The sequence below is a fragment of the Cervus canadensis genome, chromosome 10 (assembly GCF_019320065.1).
Source record: "Cervus canadensis isolate Bull #8, Minnesota chromosome 10, ASM1932006v1, whole genome shotgun sequence".
Lineage (NCBI taxonomy): Eukaryota > Metazoa > Chordata > Mammalia > Artiodactyla > Cervidae > Cervus > Cervus canadensis.
In genome coordinates, this window is record NC_057395.1 from 65445638 (window position 1) to 65467368 (window position 21731).

Here is a 21731-nt window from a genome sequence, read left to right on the forward strand (position 1 = left end):
ACTGGTGAGGACAGGTGTATCATTATTACTTGTTTTACAGATAGAGAATCAGAGAATGTTAAAAGCAAGAACAAACTTTTTAGCTTATCCCGGCCCGAGTAGCAGCCCTTGACTGCAGAAGTCAGGGTCAGCTGATTTCTGTGTCCTGTTTTTTGGAGCCTAGGCAAGGCTTCAGAGCCTTCCTCAGCTATTGTTCCAGGCAGCAGCCACTTGCAAGAGTTTATATGTGAGGTGAACTGATGTAGTCTCATCAGCCCACTCTACCCATGAGGAAACCCAGCTGCAGAAGTGAAGCCTTCCCCCGCTTCACTCAACCAGCCCCTGTAACAGCAGAGATGAGCTCCTGCATGTTGCGGTCCCCTCTGCCATCCTGGCCTCTGCTCCCCTCTCTCACCAGAGGGCCAGTGGCAGGGCCAGTGCAGCCTCTTACCCTGATACCACCTATGGAGCTCTTATCTAACCCATCAGGCTATCTCGCTCCTCAAGTTCCCATCGTTTCTCTTGTCTTTTACTGTCTGGTCTTTTCTCTCTGGCTAAGAATGTTAGTAAGGACTGGGTTTTCAGTTTTGTTTTTTGGGGTTTTTCTTTTTTATAATAAGTGTATTTATTTACTTATTTTTTACTGTGGTGGGTTCTTCGTTGCTGCACAGGCTTTTCTCTGGTTGTGGAGAGTGGGGGCTACTCTCTAGTTGCGGTGCTCAGGCTTCTCATTGCAGTGACTTCTCTTGTTCTGGGGCATGGGCTCCCTAGCCTGTGGGGTCAGTAGCTGGAGTTCCTGGGCTCTAGAGCTCAGGCTCAGCAATTCTGGCTCACAGGCTTAGTTGCTCTGTGTCACGTGGGATCCTCTCAGATCAGGGATCAAAACCCACGTCTCCTGCATTGGCAGGCATATTCTTTACCACTGAGCCACCGGGGAAGCCCTAAGCACTGGTTTTGTTGCAGTGTGCAGAGTTCATCAAAGATCGGTATAACTACTTGGATTAGAAGCACCTGGGGTGCTTGGTTAGGCTACTTTCTGGCACCATCCAAGACCTGCTGAATTAGAATGGCTGGGGCTGGGACCCCAAATGATTCTGAGACCCCACTGCTACACTGCCCAGCCCCTCCTCACCCTTCTTTCTCGAGCTTCTTGACACAAGAAATCTCCCACGTGCCATGCTCACAGCTGGCATTTGGTGTGAATGAAGGGGTTGTGAACTCACTGGATGTGAAGGACTGTCTCTTACAGAGAGAGAGGCTGGAGTCCAGCAGGGCCATTTGTGACTGAGTATGATGAAAATTTCTATGGCCATTTTTCTTTCAAGCTCCTTCCTGGAGCGAACTGCCACTTTTGTCGAATCCAGGACCTTTATTTTTCCTTTGAACTGCCGTGCAGAAAGAAAAGGATGGCGTCGGGGTGTCTTTTGTTTGGAGGAGCATCTGAAGGAAGGCTGTGGCACTTGCTCCTTCTCTGTGTCCCCACAGTGTCATTTGTGTAGTCTTACCTTCCAGAGGTTAATTACAGTGGCCCTGAGCGAGCCTTCCTGCCTGGTCGCTGGACCGATGTTAATTATCATCCTTTGCCTCTGTGAATAGAGGAGATGAGAGAGGAACAGCTAGCTGGTCTGCTGCCTGTAAAACGTACCTAGAAACAGCAGTTCACACAAAAGCCCCCTTTGTGTCTTCTGTATTGCCAGGCCCACCAACAAAAGCTGGATCTTGCCAATTTTATTGTTTGTTTTGGAAGAAACAGTTCATCCTCAGTCTGGGGAACCATTAAGTAGCTGCTGTACGGGGTTTTCTGTTTGTTTTGTTTAGTTTCTGTTTTATTATATTATTTTTAAGGTTTTGACTCTTACAGCTTTATATTGGTGGGGCTGGTATGAATCACAAACAAGTGAACATTTCTAGACTCCCATATATTATTTGCTGATCTGCAGCCAGTCAGGAGCCATCAGTAAATGTCAGACAGCAGAACTGGTAGGTGGTCTTCATCTGTGTTTTCCTACCCTTGTGCTGCATTCAGGAAGAAGTTTGATAAGTATTCTCATATCATAAGGGTTGAGTTGTCCTCGTAGTTTTAATTTGGGGCCAATATCGGAGGCCTGGAATTGCATGAGCGGAGGCTAGAGGGCATATAGCAGAATTTATTGTGATGTGCAGTGTGCAGTTATTGCCTTGGTCTTTTTCCCAGCTGGAGGTCCTAGGCAATAGAACAGCACATTTGTGGGGAGAGAGTGCGGTCCTGGCATTCTCAGGGATCTTCGGGATTTAAAATTTGGTTTACATCCACTGCTATTACTTACACAGAGGCGAATATTTGTGCATTGTAACAAGTTGACTTGGTAGCCTGGAAAATAGACTGTTTCCTGAAGAGTGGAAACACAAGACTGTTTGCTTTGATGGCAGTTCCTCAGGCATGCCTCTCTAAAGAAGACTCCTTGAGAGTCATGATTAAATTACAGTCATTTCCCCACTTACTAGTCCCCAAAATTTGCCATGCACTTGGCAATCCCATGTCTTTGCTCACATCTGCCTTCAGCTTGGCAAGCCTGGCTTCCCCTGGGCTATTTGGAATACTCCTATTCATCCTTTGAAGCCTCACTTAAACCTCATCTCTCCTGAGTCTTTTTTCAGACTCATCACCTCAGCAGAATTTGTGTTCCTCTACTACTTCGTACATCCTGGCACTCATCACATTGGCTTGTAGACATCTTTTTATAAGCTTGTCTTTCCTGAGATGTGCTCCCCATCAGGGGAGGGGTCAAAGTGGTGGCTTTGTCACTTACCAGCTGTGTAACCTTGGAAAAGTTACCTAACCTCTCCGTACTCAGCTCCTGCTTCTGTAAAGCAGCAATAACAGTAGTAGGTCTGTATGTGAGATAGGTTGCAGCAGGCCTAAGTTTTGCATTATAACCTTATTACCATGTGTATCTTCAAAACTTATTGCTTGGTCAAGATTCAGTGGGTGTGTATGTAGGGGTGGGGGAGAGGGTTTATTATTGTTTTTTAAATATGAAATTTCCAGAACTCATAGTAGGCAGAAAAACCCCAGTCCAACTCAAGAAACTTTATTGGCAGATGGTGGAAGATAGAAAAAGAATCCTTCCAACCCTCTCATCTCTGCTCATCTGTCCCTTTCTTATTTCCTCCTTTTCTCTTGTATCTACCCTCTCTGCACAAGCAGGAAATACGACTGACTTTGCCCCTGAACTTCGTCTCGGTAGAATCTGGTGGGATATTGTTTGGCAGATATGCTAACAAGCGGAAATAGCCAATGACTTATCAGAAAACGTCAGACTTAAGACAGTCACGATTTCCAAGGCCGGTGTTGCTGTAGCTGATGCTTTAATCCCTAAGAAGAATTTGTTTTTAGTTTCAGAGTTAGTCACAAGTCCAAAAAAATAGGCGTGAAGGCGGTAGACCCAAGAGTGTAGAGGGACAGAATGCTAATTTGTGCTTCTTACTAGATGATATCCGGAGCTGTGCATAATATAAATATTTTTCTGAGGGTTTTCTCAGCTAAATGTATTTTGACTGCTTTGACCCTCCTGCAATCAGATAAAATTGCATTTAACCCAGCTAAACATAAAGTTTCACACTTTGCAAGCTTAATAAGGCTGTTTGTTAGAAGTTAGATTTTTGTAGCAAGGAAAAAAGATTTTCTCCAGCCAAACCCATTACCAGTAACCATCTAGTTCTGGAATTTGAGTGTGTTGCTTACTGTCTGGCTCAGTGGTAACGAATCTGCCTGTCAATGCAGGAAACGCAGGAGACACGGGTTTGACCCCTGGGTTAGGAAGATCCCCCGGAGAAGGAAATGGCAACCCACTCCAGTATTATTGCCTGAAAAACCCCATGGACAGAGGAGCCTGGCGGGCTACAGTCCGTGGTGTTGCAAAGAGTCAGATACGACTGAGCAACTGAGCGTGCACACATTGTCCCCACCACCTTCCAGACAGCCGACTCTGGTAACAGAACTAAGAATCGAGGAAAGGGAGGGAAAATAATGCAGAGACGGCAGCGGTAAGCAATTGAAAGTGGCGAGGCAGTTCACAGAGCTGACAAGCAGTGTGATACCCGGCGGAGTTGCAGTGTCTGCTGCTGTAGGATTCAGGGAGATTACAAGTCAATCAGGGTGATTTAGAGAAAAACAAACTGTGACATGGTTCATGTTTTTCCCCCAGATGTTTTTCTGTTTTCTCTCACATACCCAAATTGTCCAATTAATTAAGGAAAACACTGCAGTGGATTTCTTTGAAGCTTTTGCTGGCTGTGAGATTTGAGAGCAAGATTGTATATCTCCTTGATATATAAGAGGGGAAAACAGCTCTTTCTCCTATTTATAGGAGCTGTCAATTCTGGCATCAGTATCTTCTCCAATCTGCAGCTAGGGTCCTCACAGTGGGGCAGAAAGGAGAGCCTAGCAAATCTTCTTCCTTGGTGATGCAGGTATCCGCAATTAGTCAACAGTTTCAACTTCTCCCCCATCCGATGCTTCCCTCAAGTCTCACCCGGAAAGAGTAAAGAGGCCTTATTTTAAGATGTGTCTCTCTTGCCATTGTTCCATCCTCAGGCTCAGTTTGAATTGTCTGCAGAGTGCCTTGTGCAGAAGTGTTCAGGAAGCATCCGTTGATGAGATAATTTCTTCCCTGTCCTTTCTCTCCTCTCCTTTTCCCCTCACTAGAAGTGACAGGATGTGATGGGAAAAAATAGTCTTGGAGTTGGTCACTTCTGCCACAAACTCTGTGACTTTGACCAGGCTAATTAACCCTTCGGACCTTTGTATTCTCACATGTAAAAGCTGTGAGGGATATTTGAGAGTAAATGAAGCAGTGTATATAGAAATACAATTACAGTACACAAAGTAAATGTTTTGTCAGTTTATTTAAATTTAGCAAAATTACCGAATGTCTGGTATGTGTAGTGTTGCACTTGACTTTGAAGAGTGTACCAAGATAAATGAGGATGCAGCGTCTGCCTTCACAGAATTTGAGTTTTTCTTAGTCCATGCGAGAGATGAAACAGTGAATAACCAGGTATCAGAAGAAGGAAAGGGCTATCTGCTTAATTTTTGAACCAGACCCAGGGTAAGGCATGCCGTATAGTTTCATTTAATCTTTACAACTCATTCCCATTTCCTCAGTGAAGAAGCTGAGGCCATGAGAGAAAAGATGCACCGTGGGTATGCAGCAGATCTTGTCAACTGGTATAGGTTTACTTATTGGCTGCGACCTGGAAATCTATTACCAGGTAGATGATCACTTCTTGATTATTAGGTGTTTCTGTTTCCTTAGTTATTTTCCTCGGCGTGCTCCTGGGTTCCCCAGTGGCAGTCTCTGAGTAAGGGCACACGTTGTGTCAGAAGGTAGCATTAAGTGGTGTAAACATCGTTTCATCTAAGAGGGAAGCTTGGCTTTTGCTTCTGTTGCCACTGCTTAGTAAATGTGTGGTCTCGGCCAGGTCACTGATCTCTTGAATATCATCTGTATGACATGGCTACTGAAAGTTTCTTGTGAGTGGTATGTGGTTATATGAATCAAATGAGAGAAATAAAATTGCTTTTTAGGCATTATATGTAATAAAACATAAAGCATTTTAATATGTTAAGATTCTTTTCGAGAAGGAGTCAGAAGTTCATCAAAGGTAATAGTTTCGTAAAAGCTTGGTTATGGAAACTTAGAAATGGTTTGAGTTTAACCTGAAGTTTTGAGGTCAGTGTCAAATACGGCAAGTAAACTTCCTAACTGAATATCTCTTGTAGTCGAGAAATGTGCTTCTCACTTTAACGAACTTGCGACTTGAGAAGGCATTTTCGTAAGATGTCTTAATACTCTCTAGAAGGAGCACACGACTTGATTTCAGAAGGCCTGGGTTCCAGTGCTAGCATGTAACTCATGTCACCCTGGATTTTACCTTGTCCCCGTAAGCTTCAGTCTAAAGTTAGGGATAATGAGGCCTGTTGTTTCTTTGCCTTGGGGTCACTGCACGACTCAGAAGAGATCTTGGGGTGCAAAAGCACCCTGCAGACCACAGGTGGAGTTTGTTTACTTTGCTTGTTCAGTAGAGAAGGGGGTACAGGAGTGGGAGCGTTTTGGGGACCACCCTGTGACATGTACCCCTTTCTCTTGCTTCCCTGATCCACAGGTGGACGGGCAGGTGGTCGCATTGCTCGTGCAGAATCTGGAGCGTCTGGACGAGTCTGTGAAGGAAGAGGCGGACGGTGTCCACAACACTCTGGGTAAGGGGGAGAGTGGCCAGCACTTCCTGAGTTTGTGTTTGTTTTGGGGGTTGGCACTCATTTCCTTCTTCCTTCGTAATAGAGTCAACAGCCAGAGGGTTTTCCTTTTTTCTGCTCCCAAACTGCCTGTTCAGGAATGAAGACCCTTGTGTAAATTTCATATAACTGCTGCTTTGGTCGGGCTTTCAGGTAATAAAAGCAGGAATCCACTAAGTAGATGACCTTCCTGGACAAAAACGGCTGGCTTCTCTGAACAGGCCTTTGTCTCTGTCTCTAAAAGTCAGGGTGAAGTCTATGCATGGATGGAAAAAAAAGATGGATTCTTTTTTTTTTTTTCTTTGAAAAGTATATATTTTAGGATTTTTGAGTCCCGTTCTATTGGTTTTTCTTCCCGTTTCTCTGCAGTGGAACTACAAACTTTTGAACCACTGTGTATAGGCTTACCTCATTTTTTGTGTGTGTGCTTTATTGTGCTTTGCAGATGTTACATTTTTACAAATTGAAAATTTGTGGCAACCCTGCATTGTCAGATGATAGATAGCATTATTTACTAATACGGTATTTTTAAATTAAGGTATGCACATTGTTTTTTAGACGTAATGCTATTGCACACTTAGTAGACTATGGTATAGTGTATGTATAACTTTTATATGGACTTGGAAAACAAAAAATTCATGTGATTCTCACTTTATTGTGATATTCACCTTATTGCAATGGTCTGGGACCAAACCCACAATATCTCCAAGGTACACCTTGGATGTACACCTGTTACCTTGGATTTTACCTTGTCCCCTTAAGCTTCAATCTAAAGTTAGGGATAACGCCTAACTTTATAGGACATTTTATTTGAAAAAGAGTTAGTATTTCCTTCCCTTCTTATGTGTACTTTACCGTGTAAACTGTGCGTTGAAACACTGCTGTTAACTTGGCTGTCCCTTTATCATATGTTCATTTAAGTAGATTCCTCTGCAATATTCCCCCTCCTGCTCCTCAAGTCTCCCCAGTCCTTCCTTCTGCAAAGCTGATGAACCAATAGTCTGCTTAAAATTGTGGTTTGGGGTAGTGCTGTTTATCACCATTTGCTGTCTTATAAAACCAAAGGTGACGTATCTGTAAGCAGAGCTTGAGAAATGAACAAGGCCCAGCAGAAGTAGAAATTTTGATGAGGTTAGATTTCCTCCCAGCTCCTTGGTGTCTAGCACAGATTTCTCGGTAGTTTTATACTCTCTACTGGGAAATTATCATAAAGAGGGAGGAAGACATAGCACCTAGGGAGTAAGAGAAGAGAGAACACAACAGTCTGTGATCTGGGGGTTGGCTGTAGTCTAGAGCCAGAATTTGGCATTGCCATCTGTCAGCCTAATGCTGAATTTCGCTGAAATTCAGAAGTTTCAGGCTTATCAGAAGTTTTAACGGACTGTTTATAAAAAGAGCCTGATGTAATGGGAAAAGCACCAGCCTGTCAATCTGTGAAGATCTGTGTAGTGTCAACTTGGTCCCTTACCAGCAGCTCAGGAGATTCATCCCGCTCTTCCCTACGAAGCCTGTGATGTTTGTCAGGCACTGTTCTAGGCCACTGGGTACATTAAAGATGAATTAGGCAAAGTTCTTCTTAAGAATCAGACTGATGAGAAAGTCTTGAACAGAAAGGAGAGATAATACAGGGTATTGTAATAGGAGTATAATAGGAGTCAGTGGGGAGCCCTACTGAAAAGAAGAGGAAGGGTCTCCAAATGGCTGGGTAGGAGCAAGTAGCTGATTGAGGCTGAATGTGAAGAGAGGTGCATTTTGATGGAGAAGTGTGAGCCAGACCCTCAGGCAGGACAGTATCGTTTGTCAAGTCACGAATGGGTAAAGGCTTTGGGGAAAGACTAGAAATGTGCTGTGGCAGCGAGAGGTAAAGATGATGGGAGATGGGACCAGAGGAGTAAGATTGTCCAGACTTTGGAAGACCTTCTAAACCTTGGCAAGATGTTTGGAGTTTATTCTAGTGGACAATAGAAAGCCACCTGAAGTGTAAGCAGAATAAGATAAAGGCATCAGAGGTTAAAAAGAATGAGCCAGTTTCTTAGAAAACGTGGAAAGTAATGTAAGGTGTTCAAGTGATTGCCATCTCTCAGGTGTCACTGCTGCTCTGCTCTCACAGCTTTGCGTCTGCTCCCTGGGGGGCTGCCTGGGCCTCCTGTAAGTTGCCATTGGCGAGGCTGACGCGGACTGAAGAGTGAGGAGGAAATAGGTGTATTGCTTCCTTCAGCCTTTTCTCCTTAAGACTCAGGCCTGCTGGGTGTTGTGCTTAGAGAGCGCAGAGCTCCATCTGCTCGCTGGTAGTAACATATCCAGGCATGGGGAGCAGCAGGGGCCTAAAGGAAAGGAAAGCACTGGATGTGTTAGAGTGAGGGTTTGGTTTGTGAGGGTTTGGGTCTGTTTTTGGCTGTGCTAGGCCTTCATAGGGGCACGCGGGCCCTTCATGACAGTGCGAAGGTGCTTCCCTAGCTGCACCACAGGCTCTAGTTGTGGTGCATGGGCTCTCTAGTTGCAGCAAGCAGGCTTAGTTGCCCTGCGGTGTGTGGGGGTCTTAGTTCCCCAGCCAGGGATTGAACCCGCATCCCCTGCATTGGAAGGTCAACTCCTAACCACTGGACCACCAGGGAAGTCTGTAGTTTTGTTTCTTTTTAACGTCCTTTTTTTTAAGTCTCATAATCATACAATCATTTTTTCTTTTTTTTTTGCCTCCTTATTTAAAATTTTTCTATTAAACAACAATGTGCCTGTTGTACGAGATAGCAGGACCAATTATATTTGCTTCTGAGTACCTGACAGTTACCTCTGCCAGCATGGCCTTTCCTGTCTATGCACCTTGTTTTGTTCAATTAAGAAGATCATGCTTGCTTCCCTTGTAGTATCTAAAGAAAGAGATCTGAAAATGGGTGAATCAGGAGAGGAAGAGGCTCTGAATTCGTCCACTGATTTTTCCTTATAAGGCTTCTGCCTAGCCCCCTGTCTCTTCTGTCACAGGCCTCAGGGACTGTAGTACTGTGACGGTAAGAGGGCCTTCTTAGGCAGATACTCACACCTTTGTGTATTCCGCTGTAGTGTTCTACACAGCGGAAAACCTTTCACTATTCCTTTAGTGAATTCTGACAAGTTCAGTTATGAGTTTTACTTGTAACATAACTTGAAGGGGAAAAAACAAACAAACATAGCGTGTCCCTGGTTAATCTAAGAATGACGACACAGCATCTGGCTGGGAGGAACATAGGCCAATAGGAAGAGGAATATAATGTCTGGCATGGGAAGCAGGCTGCAGATGGAAACAAAGTTGCCCTCCCAAATGACGGTGTCTGTCTCTCTGCAGCTATTGTGGAAAACATGGCTGAGTTCCGGCCGGAGATGTGCACAGAGGCGGCCCAGCAGGGTCTTCTGCAGTGGCTGCTGAAGAGGCTGAAGGTAAGTCTTTGCTGTGTGCGTGGCTCACGCTGGGTCGTTGGCACAGGTTGTTATTCCTGTGCTGGGTGATCTCGTTTGGGAAATCTTTTGGCAAATGTTGCCTCTTTCTTCCCTTCTCTTCTTTCATTTGTTTTAAAAATAGCCTTTAATAGCCCCGAAATAATATAAACATGTTGTCAACACAAATTCACATAGTACAGAAGGTTTATACCAGAAATAGAATTTCTCCTCTGCTGATTCCTTCTAGTTCTACTTCTCAGAGACAGCCACTGTTAACAATATTTTATCTATCCTTCCAGAAATTGTCTGTGTAAATAGGAGTGTATGTGTGTTTATATGTGTTTCACAAATAGAATTATACATTATTTTCTTTTGCAAGTTGATTTTTTTTCACTGAACTAGTGGCTGCCTAGTATTCCATTTTATGGTTGTGCCAAATTAATGTAACCATTCTCCTGTTATAACAGTTTTTTACTGTTAAAACAACACAGTAGTGAGTATTCCCATGTACACACACACACTGTTTTGTTTTCTTTTTTTTTTGCATACTTCTGTCAGTTTATCTATAGTATAAATTCCTAGAAATAGAATTGTCCAGTTAAAGGGTATGCATATTAACATTTTTGGTAAATTTTGCAGAATTGTCCTCTATCAGTTGCTCCACTGAGTTGAGATGTCTATTTCCCCTAGCAATATTGGTCATTGTCAAACTTAAAATTTTGTTAATTTGATAAGTGAAAACTGTTATTTTATTTTAATTTGAAATTTTAAAATCAAGTACAAAGTGTTGATTTCACCTGTTTATTAGTCAGTTGTGTTCATCTCTTTTAGCTTCCTATTTATATCCTTTGTTCATATTTTTGTTGGATCATTCATTCGCTTTCCTTGTTAGCATAGTCCTTTTGACCATTTAGTGCCTGTACCATAGAGTGAATGAGGAAAGGGAGAGGTAAGGGCTTCTCTCAGGATAGTAGTAACCAAAGATGTGATGGGAGGAAGTTTGGAACTACTTAATACTGTAGTACTGAAATATTCTGGGCAAGCAAGGATTCCCAGCTTTTCAGTGAGAAAGAGGCACTTGTTTGTGGCGGGAATGATTCTTTAGGTAGTCCTGGCCTTGCTGAGCTCCAGAGGGTCATAGAGATGCAGAAAGTCTGAGGTGCATCAGGTCCAATTTATCCCCGCTCCACCGCCACCCCCCCACCCAACCACTGTCTTGGCAGGGGTGAGGAGGAAGATTCTGCTTAAGATAACATATGTCCACATGGTTCCCTCTCTTTCTGACAATTTAGGTCTTCTCAAATCCTTCTTATTTAACCCTTTGTTGCCATTAAATCTGTAACACAGACTTGCATTAACATGACTTGAGGACATTCAGCTCGCCCGTGTGTTCTCCTCAGTGGGTAGGGGCACACTTGCTGGTATAAGTATAAACTTACTGCGTGGTTCAGTAGACTGCAACTTCCTATCCACACACCCCCTACCCTTCCTTTCAGGCAGGAGTCAAGTCTGGTTAATTCACTCATTGTCATGAGTGAAATGCAGCTTCCTTTTGACCTCCTCTCATGAATCTTTATGTCCTTTGGTTTCCTCATGTAACTCACATCTCCCTCAGTTTCTTCATCCCTCGATATTCAACAAAACTTTATTCTCCAAAGCCTTGAGACATTTTGGGGGTGAGGGCTAGGGGAGAGGAAAGTAAAACACAGAGTTAAGGTGATGGGATAGATGGCAGGGACCTGAGTCTTAATGGGATGGCCACAGGTTGGGGCCTCAACTTTATACGGAATAATCCAATAATTTTTGTCTTTGTGAGGTCAGGGCCAATTTTTCCCAGTTGCTTGAGGCTTGGTACTGAATCAGGGAGTCTTCATTAAACTAGAATAGCCGGCCTCTTCTGCCTTTTGAAAGGTGTTGAAACTTGCGGGTCTTTTTATGAATTGGTAACAGGAAGGGAAATTGAGACCTTTGGGTGTTTGGTTGAATTCCATTACTCTTATAAGAGTAGTAAAGAGGCCCATTTGGCCATCTTGCAAGCTTTTGACTCTTACCTTTCAGGCATAGTATTTATTCGATCCTCGGGGCACAAATAGCCATGTTGTTATCTCCAAAACAGTTTTTCAAAATTGGAGGGTATCTAACCATTAAAATGCTATTTGGTTATTTTACTAGTAAGCGAAAATTCTTAGAAAATTCTGTGCTGACCAGAACATTAATGAAAGTTCTGCTTCAGGGTGAGGCCAGCAAGAAGGCATATCTTTAAAAGCAATGTCTTGCTCTTATTTCTCATAATCTGGGGAAGTGCTTATTGTAATCTTCACCATCATAATCATCTTGGTGAATCAGATTGAATGATGGACCCAGATCCTTACTTTCACAGGTAGAACTTTAAAAAATATAGATTCCCAGACGTACTTTCTCAGTCTCTGTCTTCAATGTATTTTAGACACGTTCCCCGTGTGATTATAAATGTACAGTGAATTATAAGATCCACTGGTCTCTAGAAATGTGAGCATTTTTGTTACCTGTTTCTGTTCAGTACTACTCCAAAACTAATTTAAAACTTCATTTCCATTATGCCATTCCCTGTTCAAGAACCTTCCTACAGCGATGCCAATGCCCTCTGCATCAGATCCCACCGTCTCTGCCTACTTTTTAAGGCCCCTTACCCTGGCCTGATCTGACCCTTCCATTTCTCAGTTTTGAAACATTGGCCTTTTAGTTTTCAGACATGCCTCTCTTTACCTGCTCCCTTTGCAAAGGTCAGTATTTTTGACTTCTATGTCTTTGTTCATGTTCTTCCCTCCACCAGGAATGACTCCTGCCTTAGGTATTTCTAAATTGTACATAACCTTCATTAACAAACTTAAACCCCCTACTCTTCCATATTGTCACCACCATTTTTTGAACTGGAAGGAATCTTATAAGTTCTAGAAAAAATTAAAAATCAAGACCTATAAAGATTAAGACAGTTAAGATTGCCCAAATTCATGTAGCTAGTTAGAGATAGAGCTAAAATTAAAACCTAAGCTTCCAGACTTTCTTCATGTACTCTTCCCATAGAAGAGTACTTTGCCCATACTGCCCTCTTTCTTTTCTGAGTATCAGTCATTTTTTTTTTTTTTTTTTTCTTGTTGGTTCTCTTCTGGGACTTAGCAGATCTGGGTTCTAACATATGCCTATAGCTGAGTGAAACATACCCTCATGGAGTATCTTTTCTTCATTACCTGGGAGACTTTCATATTATTATGTGTGTTCCTGGTCTTTTTCCAAATATCTTTAAACTTAGCAGCAAGGACTAGGACTCCATCATATGTGCATGTCTTCCCTGTTGTTCTCTGGGTGTGGTTCCCAATGAGGAGCATCAAAATTACCTGGCTGCTTGTTGGAAATGTACATTCTTGAACCCACCCCAGACTCACTAAATTTGCCCAGCTTGGAGTGGAGCCAGCAATCTGTGTTTTAACAAGCCCTCCAGGAGATTCTGATGCATGCTGAAGTCTGAGAACCCCTTCTATGTTTACACTGCTTTATAAAACCTTGCTACCTAACTGATCATCCCACTGTTTATTCAGTAGTCCTTGAGTAACCCCTAAGTGAATGGCACATTAGTGAGTCTCCTTTTGGTACTAGTAGCCTAGCTAGCAGTATATAGAGATACTTAACAGATATTTTCATTCACTAAATGAAACCTTATTAATTTGTGCTGCTAATGAGGATAAAACTCATTTCACAGGATTGCATTAAAAGGTTTAACAGGTAAGCAGATAACTGTAGTGTGAGAGATGCTGCACCATAGTTCACTTTTAATGGGGAATACAAACTTATTAGGATATTGTGTACTATTGAAAATAATACCAAAACTTCTTTCTTTTTTAAAGAAACAAAATTAAGATTCCTTTTTGTTTCCCAATTAAATCATTGCTTCAAAAACAGTTGCAATATTCAGCATTGAGCTCATGAGTTGAGAATTGGCTACAGTATACTACATGTACAACTGGTTGATGCTAAGTCCTTAGCCTCTTATGAGCAGGAGTTGGAATTTTTATAGGGCACAGATTGCTTTGATGATTGTACAGGGCTGGAGTCATGTCTGAACCTGCCCCAGGTACCAGAGGTGAGCTGCAGAAATAATTTGCAGCTTCTGGCTGCGGGTGGTAGCATAATTGTCTTGTACTTTCCAAAAAAGCAGCAGCTCCCCAAAAGGTGAAGTTTAATTTTATTCAGGGCTGGCGTGTGCTGAGTACAAACCTATGCTTGACTCTGTAATTACTCTGATAGCTGAAGGATTTAGGATCACCAGGCTCCTGGATGGAGGAGAGCCCCAGAAGCTCCAACTCCCATTGGGTAACTTTGCAAAATCCAAGAAAAGATGCCTGGTAAATGAATTCTCCCTCCTCCGGATTTTGACTAAATGTCCTTGTAATTTGGCAGTTTGGTATTTTGCAGGCTTGGAGACTGTCATTGCTGAGTGAGATTTAAACAGAAATAAAACTTCCTTGGTGACTTTTGTCTTTGGCTAGACATGAAAGATTACTCTCCTTTTTTCCCATCAAGCCCACGGTTTCACTCAATGTAAGAGAGATCAGGCAGGTTAGAGAGGCAGAGTAATTTGGCCAAGATCACATAGCTAGTAACTAATGTGTAGAACTGAGATTCTAACCTGGATATTTCTGATCCCAGTCATCAGAAAAACATGTAGCACCTCCTATGTGTTCAGTCTCTCACTCATGTCTGACTTTTTGCAATGCCATGGACTGCAGCACACCAGGCCTCCCTGTCCATCACCAACTCCTGGAGTTTACTCAAACCCATGTCCATTGAGTTGGTGATGCCATCCAACCATCTCATCTGCTGTCATCCCCTTCTCCTCCCGCCTTCAGTCTTTCCCAGCATCAGGGTCTTTTCCAGTGAGTCAGTTCTTTGCATCAGGTGGCCAAAGTATTGGAGTTTCAGCTTCAGCATCAGTCCTTCCAGTGAATATTCAGGACTGATCTTCTTTATAGTCCAACTCTCATATCCATACATGACTACTGGAAAAACCATAGCCTTGACTAGACAGACCTTTGTTGGCAAAGTAATGTCTCTGCTTTTTAATATGCTGTCTAGGTTGGTCATACCTTTTCTTCCAAGGAGAAAGCGTCTTTTAATTTCATGGCTGCAGTCACCATCTGCAGTGATTTTTGGAGCCCCCCAAAATAAAGTCTGTCACTGTTTCCACTGTTTCCCCATTTATTTGCCATGAAGTGATGGGACCAGATGCCATGATCTTAGTTTTCTGAATGTTGAGTTTTAAGCCAACTTTTTCACTCTCTCCTTTCACTTTCATCAAGAGGCTCTTTAGTTCTTCTTCACTTTCTGCCATAAGGGTGGTCATCTGCGTATCTGAGGTTATTGATACTTCCATATTGTGTTAGGTACTTCCATATTGGGCTTCCCTGATGGCTCAGTGATAAAGAATCTGCCTGCCAATGCAGGAGACCTGGGTTCAATCCCTGGGTTGGGAAGATCCCCTGGTTTAGGAAATGGCAACCCACTCTGGTATTCTTGCCTGGGAAATCCCATGGACAGACGAGCCTGACAGACTATAATTGATGGGGTTGCAAAAGAGTCAGACACAACTTATCGGCTAAACAACAGCAACGTCCATATTCTTTAATTCTCATAGTAACCCTCCAAAGAAGATGTTATTTTATTGTCTCCATTTTACAGATTAAAGAAACTTGAGACCAGGAATGTGACTTCAGTCATAGATGACCATTCTTAATTCATGGTGCCATCAGTATCTCAGTAATTTTTTTATAAGGTCCTAGGCCAAAAAGGACCTAACAGCCCCATTCAAGGTAGTTAGATGCAAACAATTTCATAGATATTTATGTCCTAAGAATTTAGTAGCCATTTGAAAAATGAAACGCTTGGATTAAAATATATTTTTTATTTCATTCTTAAATACCACAACTACTTACCTATTGATGTGCGTGCCTTTTGAGTACTGCACAGCTTCTAAAACCTTGGAATCAGATTGAACACCAACATCTTTGTTTCTTCTCCACATTGATTTTCACACAGCTCTTTTATCACAGTAACCACCCAAAGCCAGCCTGTCAAAGAAAGGATGTCATCAAAAGAAACAGTACCTGGAGCTAATGGTTAATGCATTCACTGTTCCACAGATGTCAGATGTCACTGTGCTTTCCTTGGAAATACTGTGAATCCTTGGAATCTCCTGTGGATTCAATGTGGTGTCCCATGGCACACAGTTTGGGAACTGCAGACTTTGGGTTACATACATAGTACGTGCTTATGAGTGAAATCTAGATGTGTCTGATCCTAGATTTATGTCCTTTTTTTTTTTTAATATACATGTATTACTTGATAAAATTAATTTTAATTCATTGTAATCTTTTAAATGATGTAACAGTGGATGAGGTTCATGCAAATTCACCTCTGTTTGCTGTCATGTTTAATTTTTTGTCTTACATTTAGCAAATGCCTAATAAATAACTTGCTGGGAAAAGAGGGAAACCTTCCCCCCTACCTTGGAGACAGAATTTTATAAAATCAAATAAAAGTCAAGAGTCATTGGAACCACAGAAAAGCTATTGCTCTAGGGGCCTGATATCTTTTGGTCTTTCAGTTGAGTGTATCTTGTTTGAACCAAGAACCTTGACCCTTAAAAAGCTGCATATAAGTTGGTATGGCTTAAATCACTTAAACTAGCAATAAATATATAAATCCATTGCTCAGTCTTGTCTGATTCTTTGCAACCCCATGGACTGCAGCGCACCAGGCTTCCCTGTCCACCATGAACTCCCAGAGCTTGCTCAGACTTGTGTCCATTGAGTCAGTGATGCCATCTAACCATCTCATTCTTTGTCATCCCCTTCTCCTTCTGCCTTCAATCTTTCCCAGCATCAGGGTCTTTTCAAATAAGTCAGTTCTTTGCATCAGGTGGCCCGGGTACTGGAACTTCAGCTTCAGCCTCAGTCCTTCCACTGAATATTCAGGACTTATTTCTTTGAGGATTGACTGGTTGGATCTCCTTGCAGTCCAAGGGACTCTCAAGAGTCTTCTCCAACCCCACAGTTCAAAAGCATCAATTCTTCTGTGCTCAGCTTTCTTTACTGTCCAACTCTCACATTCGTACGTGACTACTGGAAAAACCATAGCTTTGACTAGACGGACTTTTGTCAGCAAACTAGCAGTACTCATAACTTAAATAATGTGAGTGATTTTATTAGCAGATTCTTCATTCTGATAGAGATACTCACCCCTTGGCTTTTCACTTTTGTGTTTTGATTTGTATAAAACTGTTTTTCTTAAAGTGAAAAATGCCACAGTTTGCATTTAAACACTGGCTGTTGTACTGAATTTCCTGAAACAAGACCTTAAGCTTGCCCAGGGAGCATACCTTGCAGTCAGCACACGTAAGACCTTGTATTTACAGATCTTTTAACCTGAGATGGGTCATACCTGGTCAGCCTCCAGAAGCCCTGTGGGGTGCACTTAGGCTTGATGAGGAAGACGTGCAGAGAGAACTGAAAAGATGCTGGGTGTTGCTTCATTAGGGGCCAGTCTCCCTTCTTAAGTGCAAAATCAATGTCCAAACAGAGCTGTGAATGGTGCTAAGGGGATGGCGGTATTAGCTTCAAGATAAACACCTCCCCTGTCCTTTCCAGGTACAGTAATTATTTGTCAGTTCAAAAACCTGGATAGATAGCAGGGCTGCTGCTGATTAACAACTGTTATTCTGCCTGCATTTTAAGGATCCAGTAAATAAAAACACATCGATGAGGCGCACGCTCCCTTTATCCACGGGGCATCGTTAATGGTGAGGCACTTGAGTCTCACTGCAGGAGCAACAATGTGGGTGACCATGAAAGATGGGCTCTGCAGTGCATGTGTCCCCTCTGCGACTCCGAGTAGCAGAGCATGCAGCAGGGAAAGAATTGTGGGTAGTAATTTGGGTGTTAAAATATTAACACATTTCTGCATATTTAATGTGGTTTCCTTTTTAAATAGTAGGCAGATTATGGCCCACGAGCAGATAGGTTTATGATTTCAAATTAAATTTTAAGCATTAAAAAAAATTAAAAATCCAAAAAGGAACTACTTTGTTACAAAGACATTCAGCTAATCTAAATAAGAACTGGCTTTCTTTTCAGCTTCTCTCATCTGTCCATAGGCTAATTTACAGCCTAATTTTATGACCGTCACTCATGACTGAAGCTTCATGATAGACTTTAGTCTTAAAAACTTTCATTCATCTTCTTTGCATTTGAGTACATATTATGTGCTCGACCATAGTCCCTAGACTCACAACAGGGACTCTTCACAGAGGAGGTGACATTTGTATCTGGGCATTAGAAGTGTGAGGACCGCTGTGTACATAATGCTATTTATGGTTTTACTGGGTAGTACTGGAGTCTGGTCTCTTGACAGCAGAGGCAGACTTTTTTTCACCCATAACCTACTTTTTCCCTTTCTCACTTCTCCATCTCTCCAACTCAGATCCTCATACTTGTGGAAAAAACTGTCCTGGGGAAGGAAACAAGGGCCCTTAACATATTTCTCCTTTCTCCTGTTTCCCCATAGGCAAAGATGCCCTTCGATGCCAACAAACTGTATTGTAGTGAAGTGCTGGCCATATTGCTCCAGGACAACGATGGTGAGGCTCCCTCTCGGTATTGATATTCTGTTAGGATAGGAGCCAGGCTTGTTTCAGATCATGACAGCAAGCTCTCTTGCCTTTGGCATCCCCTTGCTCTCCCTCTCGCTCTCTGTGCAGCTTTTGTACTCTGTCAAGCTGTATTGATTTTGTTTGCTGATGTATCAGTGTTAGACGGCTGTAAAATCTGACAGTTAGCTTCATTTTTTTTTTTCTTCTTCTATTTTTTTCCCCTTTTAGAAAACAGGGAATTGCTTGGGGAGCTGGATGGAATCGATGTGCTTCTTCAGCAGTTATCCGTGAGTAATTCTTATGCTTCCTGTCTGCCATGAAGATACATGGCTTGTATCTTTAAATGGGAGGTGGAGCTGGAGATGGTGGGAAGGAATAAGCCACGCGATGCAAGCCATATGGGGTGTGTTGGCAGGCGTGAGGTCACAATGGAGGCACATGGTTTGCCTCCTTTCTTAGTCGTTTGCTCTTTATGACCAGATATCACCATGTATCTGGTGTAGACTTTCTCAGTCTGCTGATGTTTGTCAGGCCCAAAGATGTGTGCTTCCCACTTAAGTATATATTTTTGAGCCAAGAATGCCACAGTATTTTCAGTTGACCCACTCCCAAGATTATTCACTTTCTTTTTTGTCAGTCTGCCACTAAATTGGGGTCTGTTCATTTAAGATCAAGTAAGCTTCACGTGTACAAGTTCCAATGCAATGGGATAGAGGTCAGAGAGGAGGATGGGGAGGATGTGGCACTGGAGGCTGGAAAAAGAAATTAGAAATTGCCATTTGCTCAGTGTTAGAAATGTAAATCCTGTTGAAATGTTCTGCTGGCATTCTGAAAATACTGTTAAGATTTTTTTTTCCTAACCAGTCTCATCTGTGCTATTCCAAAACCAGGACTGAAAATAGATCATTTGGATAAAATCTTTAGAGTGTTGGGCGTGTCTGAGATGTCAGTTTGCATACAGCTTCCCTCCTGGTGCCAGCAGCCTGAGTGGTTTGGCCTTCACCCCAAAAAATGGAGCTTTGAATTGTGAATCTGTTCCCAGTTCTGGGAAAGTGCTTAGTCCTGTTCCTATAAGACTGATCATTTTGTAGTAGACTGTATGGGTATGCATACACTGTTAAGAGGCTTTCCTCCTAACATGCCATGTATTTCTGGCAAAGATAAAAACTGCTTGAAGCCATTCCCACGACTTAGAGCCACAAATGGTCTGTAAGGCAGTTCATTAGCCCTGGTGATTAGGAAACTGTTCCTTATTTTGGGCCAGGATTTGTCCTTCAGAACTGTGGTTTGTTTTAGAAGGGGAAGAAATGTGTTGTGGTCGGGTGGGCCAAGTGGAGAGCTTTGGGGTGGGGGTAGCTGGCAAAGTTGTTTCTTGATCTGGGTGATGGTTTCAGGGGTGTTCACCTTACTCATTTAGCTGTACATGTTTATAGAGTTTTCTGTAGGTGAATATGTTTCATAATAAAAAGGTTTTGTTGGTTTTTGTTAAATCTGCCTCCTTGGAACTATGGATCACTCCTGAACCTAATGGTCAGTTGAGTGGTTTTTTATTGTTATTGTGTTTTTTTGTTTGTTTTTGTTTTTGCATGATAGCCATTTATTTAATACCTGTGAATCAGAAAGCCCAGTTTCTCTAAAATGGAAACAAATGAGAATTTTGTTTGGTAAGGCTCTGCTTCTTCAGTTGTAGGGTTATTGGAGTAGACAGGCTTCGGAAATTGTTGAATGCTGGTTGATGAAAAGACCTTCTCTTATGATTCTGTGCCTTCTGATACTTTTGCTTGACAGGTGTTTAAAAGACACAATCCTAGCACAGCCGAGGAGCAGGAGATGATGGAAAATCTATTTGATTCCCTCTGTTCCTGCCTAATGCTGAGTTCCAATCGTGAGCGCTTCCTAAAGGGCGAGGGTCTTCAGCTGATGAATCTCATGCTAAGGTATGCTTCTCATCTATCATGTCCTAGCTATACATCTTTTTTTGTCCAACTCCTCACTGTTAGCCTGGATTCAAGAACATGTAGCTAGCTATGGTCTTTTATTCCATTGAGTTTCCTAGATGTATAAAACAGTAGTCTTCAGGTGAGTGTATGGTCTTTTCTGAAGTTAGTTTGGATGAATACAGAGTATATTTTGGTCTGTTTGTACCCTATTGTCATGTCATTTGGTAATAGGACCACTCCATTGAAGGGAAATTTTTTGTTGTTGTTGTTCCTTCTCATAGTGTGTTGGTTTGGGGAAATCTAGTCATTAACTTCTAAACATACCCTATGTTAATTTCTAAACTTAGCCCAATTTTCTTTTTATCTTATATAGACCTATCTATGCCATATGTTTGTCCATATTTTTACTATTGACAAAGATCAATAGTGGCTCAGATGGTAAAGATCTGCCCACAATGTGGGAGGACCAGGTTCGATCCCTGTGTCGGGAAGATCCCCTAGAGAAGGAAATGACAACCCGCTCCAGTATTCTTGCCTGGAGAATTTCATGGACAAAGGAGCCTGGCAGGCTACAGTCCACGGGATAGCAGAGTCAGACATGACTGAGCAACTAACATACTTTACTATTGACAGCAGAATGTAATTCCTGTTTTTCATTTATACATATTTTTCATTATATATTATTTTCAATAATGAGTTGTGCCTTGCTATGTGGCTAGCATAAGAGATATGAAAATGTGCAAGACAGTTCTGGAACTTTTCTTCATAATTCCTTCCTTGTATATCTAAGTCTAATTTAAAGCTCAAACTGTAAACAATCTGCCTGCAGTGCGTGAGACCTGGGTTCGATCCCTGGGTCAGTAAGATCCCCTGGAGAAGGGAATGGCAACCCACTCCAGTATTTTTGCCTGGAGAGTTCCATGGAAGAGGAGCCTGGTAGGCTCCAGTCCATGGGATTGCAAAGAGTCGGACATGATTGAGTGATTGTCACTTTCACTTCACTTTCATATCTTATTACTTGTGATTTCATTTCTTAAAATACTTAAAGTAGGTTTCATATTGGTGTAATTCACAGAATCTGGAAGTAAATGGGAGATAGCTTGTAGTTGATAACCCTTGAGAAATCTGGCTTGGAAGCAGTAGAGATATAGGGTGAAGAGGTAACCAGAGTTGGGTGTTTAGTTGACAATGGTCAGTTTTTTTTAATTGAGAGATGTTAGAGCATGTTTGATTGGTTGGAGGACTGAGCACTATGGGATTATTCTTTATGAAACTGAGCCTGAGTCTGCTGTTTTGAAACATATCTGCATACATTGAAAATTTTAGTGAAAAAATTTTTTAATAAATTTGATACTTATCTATTAAATATAGCTTAGAATATAGAAATACAAAACTGTTAAAGCACTGATAAGGTAATGTGTTAAGTGCTTGGCTTATACAGAAA

General features: G+C 42.1%; 1 protein-coding gene across 1 annotated transcript in view; it reads left to right on the forward strand.

Moving 5' to 3' along the window:
- The window catches only part of CTNNBL1 (catenin beta like 1), a 160142-nt gene that overhangs the window by 56843 nt on the left and 81568 nt on the right, over positions 1-21731 (forward strand). Inside the window, exons 6-10 of the mRNA XM_043479007.1 lie at positions 6127-6220; positions 9576-9667; positions 18263-18335; positions 18576-18634; positions 20136-20284. Of these exons, the coding sequence (XP_043334942.1) occupies positions 6127-6220; positions 9576-9667; positions 18263-18335; positions 18576-18634; positions 20136-20284 (467 nt within the window). The remainder of the gene's footprint in view (positions 1-6126; positions 6221-9575; positions 9668-18262; positions 18336-18575; positions 18635-20135; positions 20285-21731) is intronic.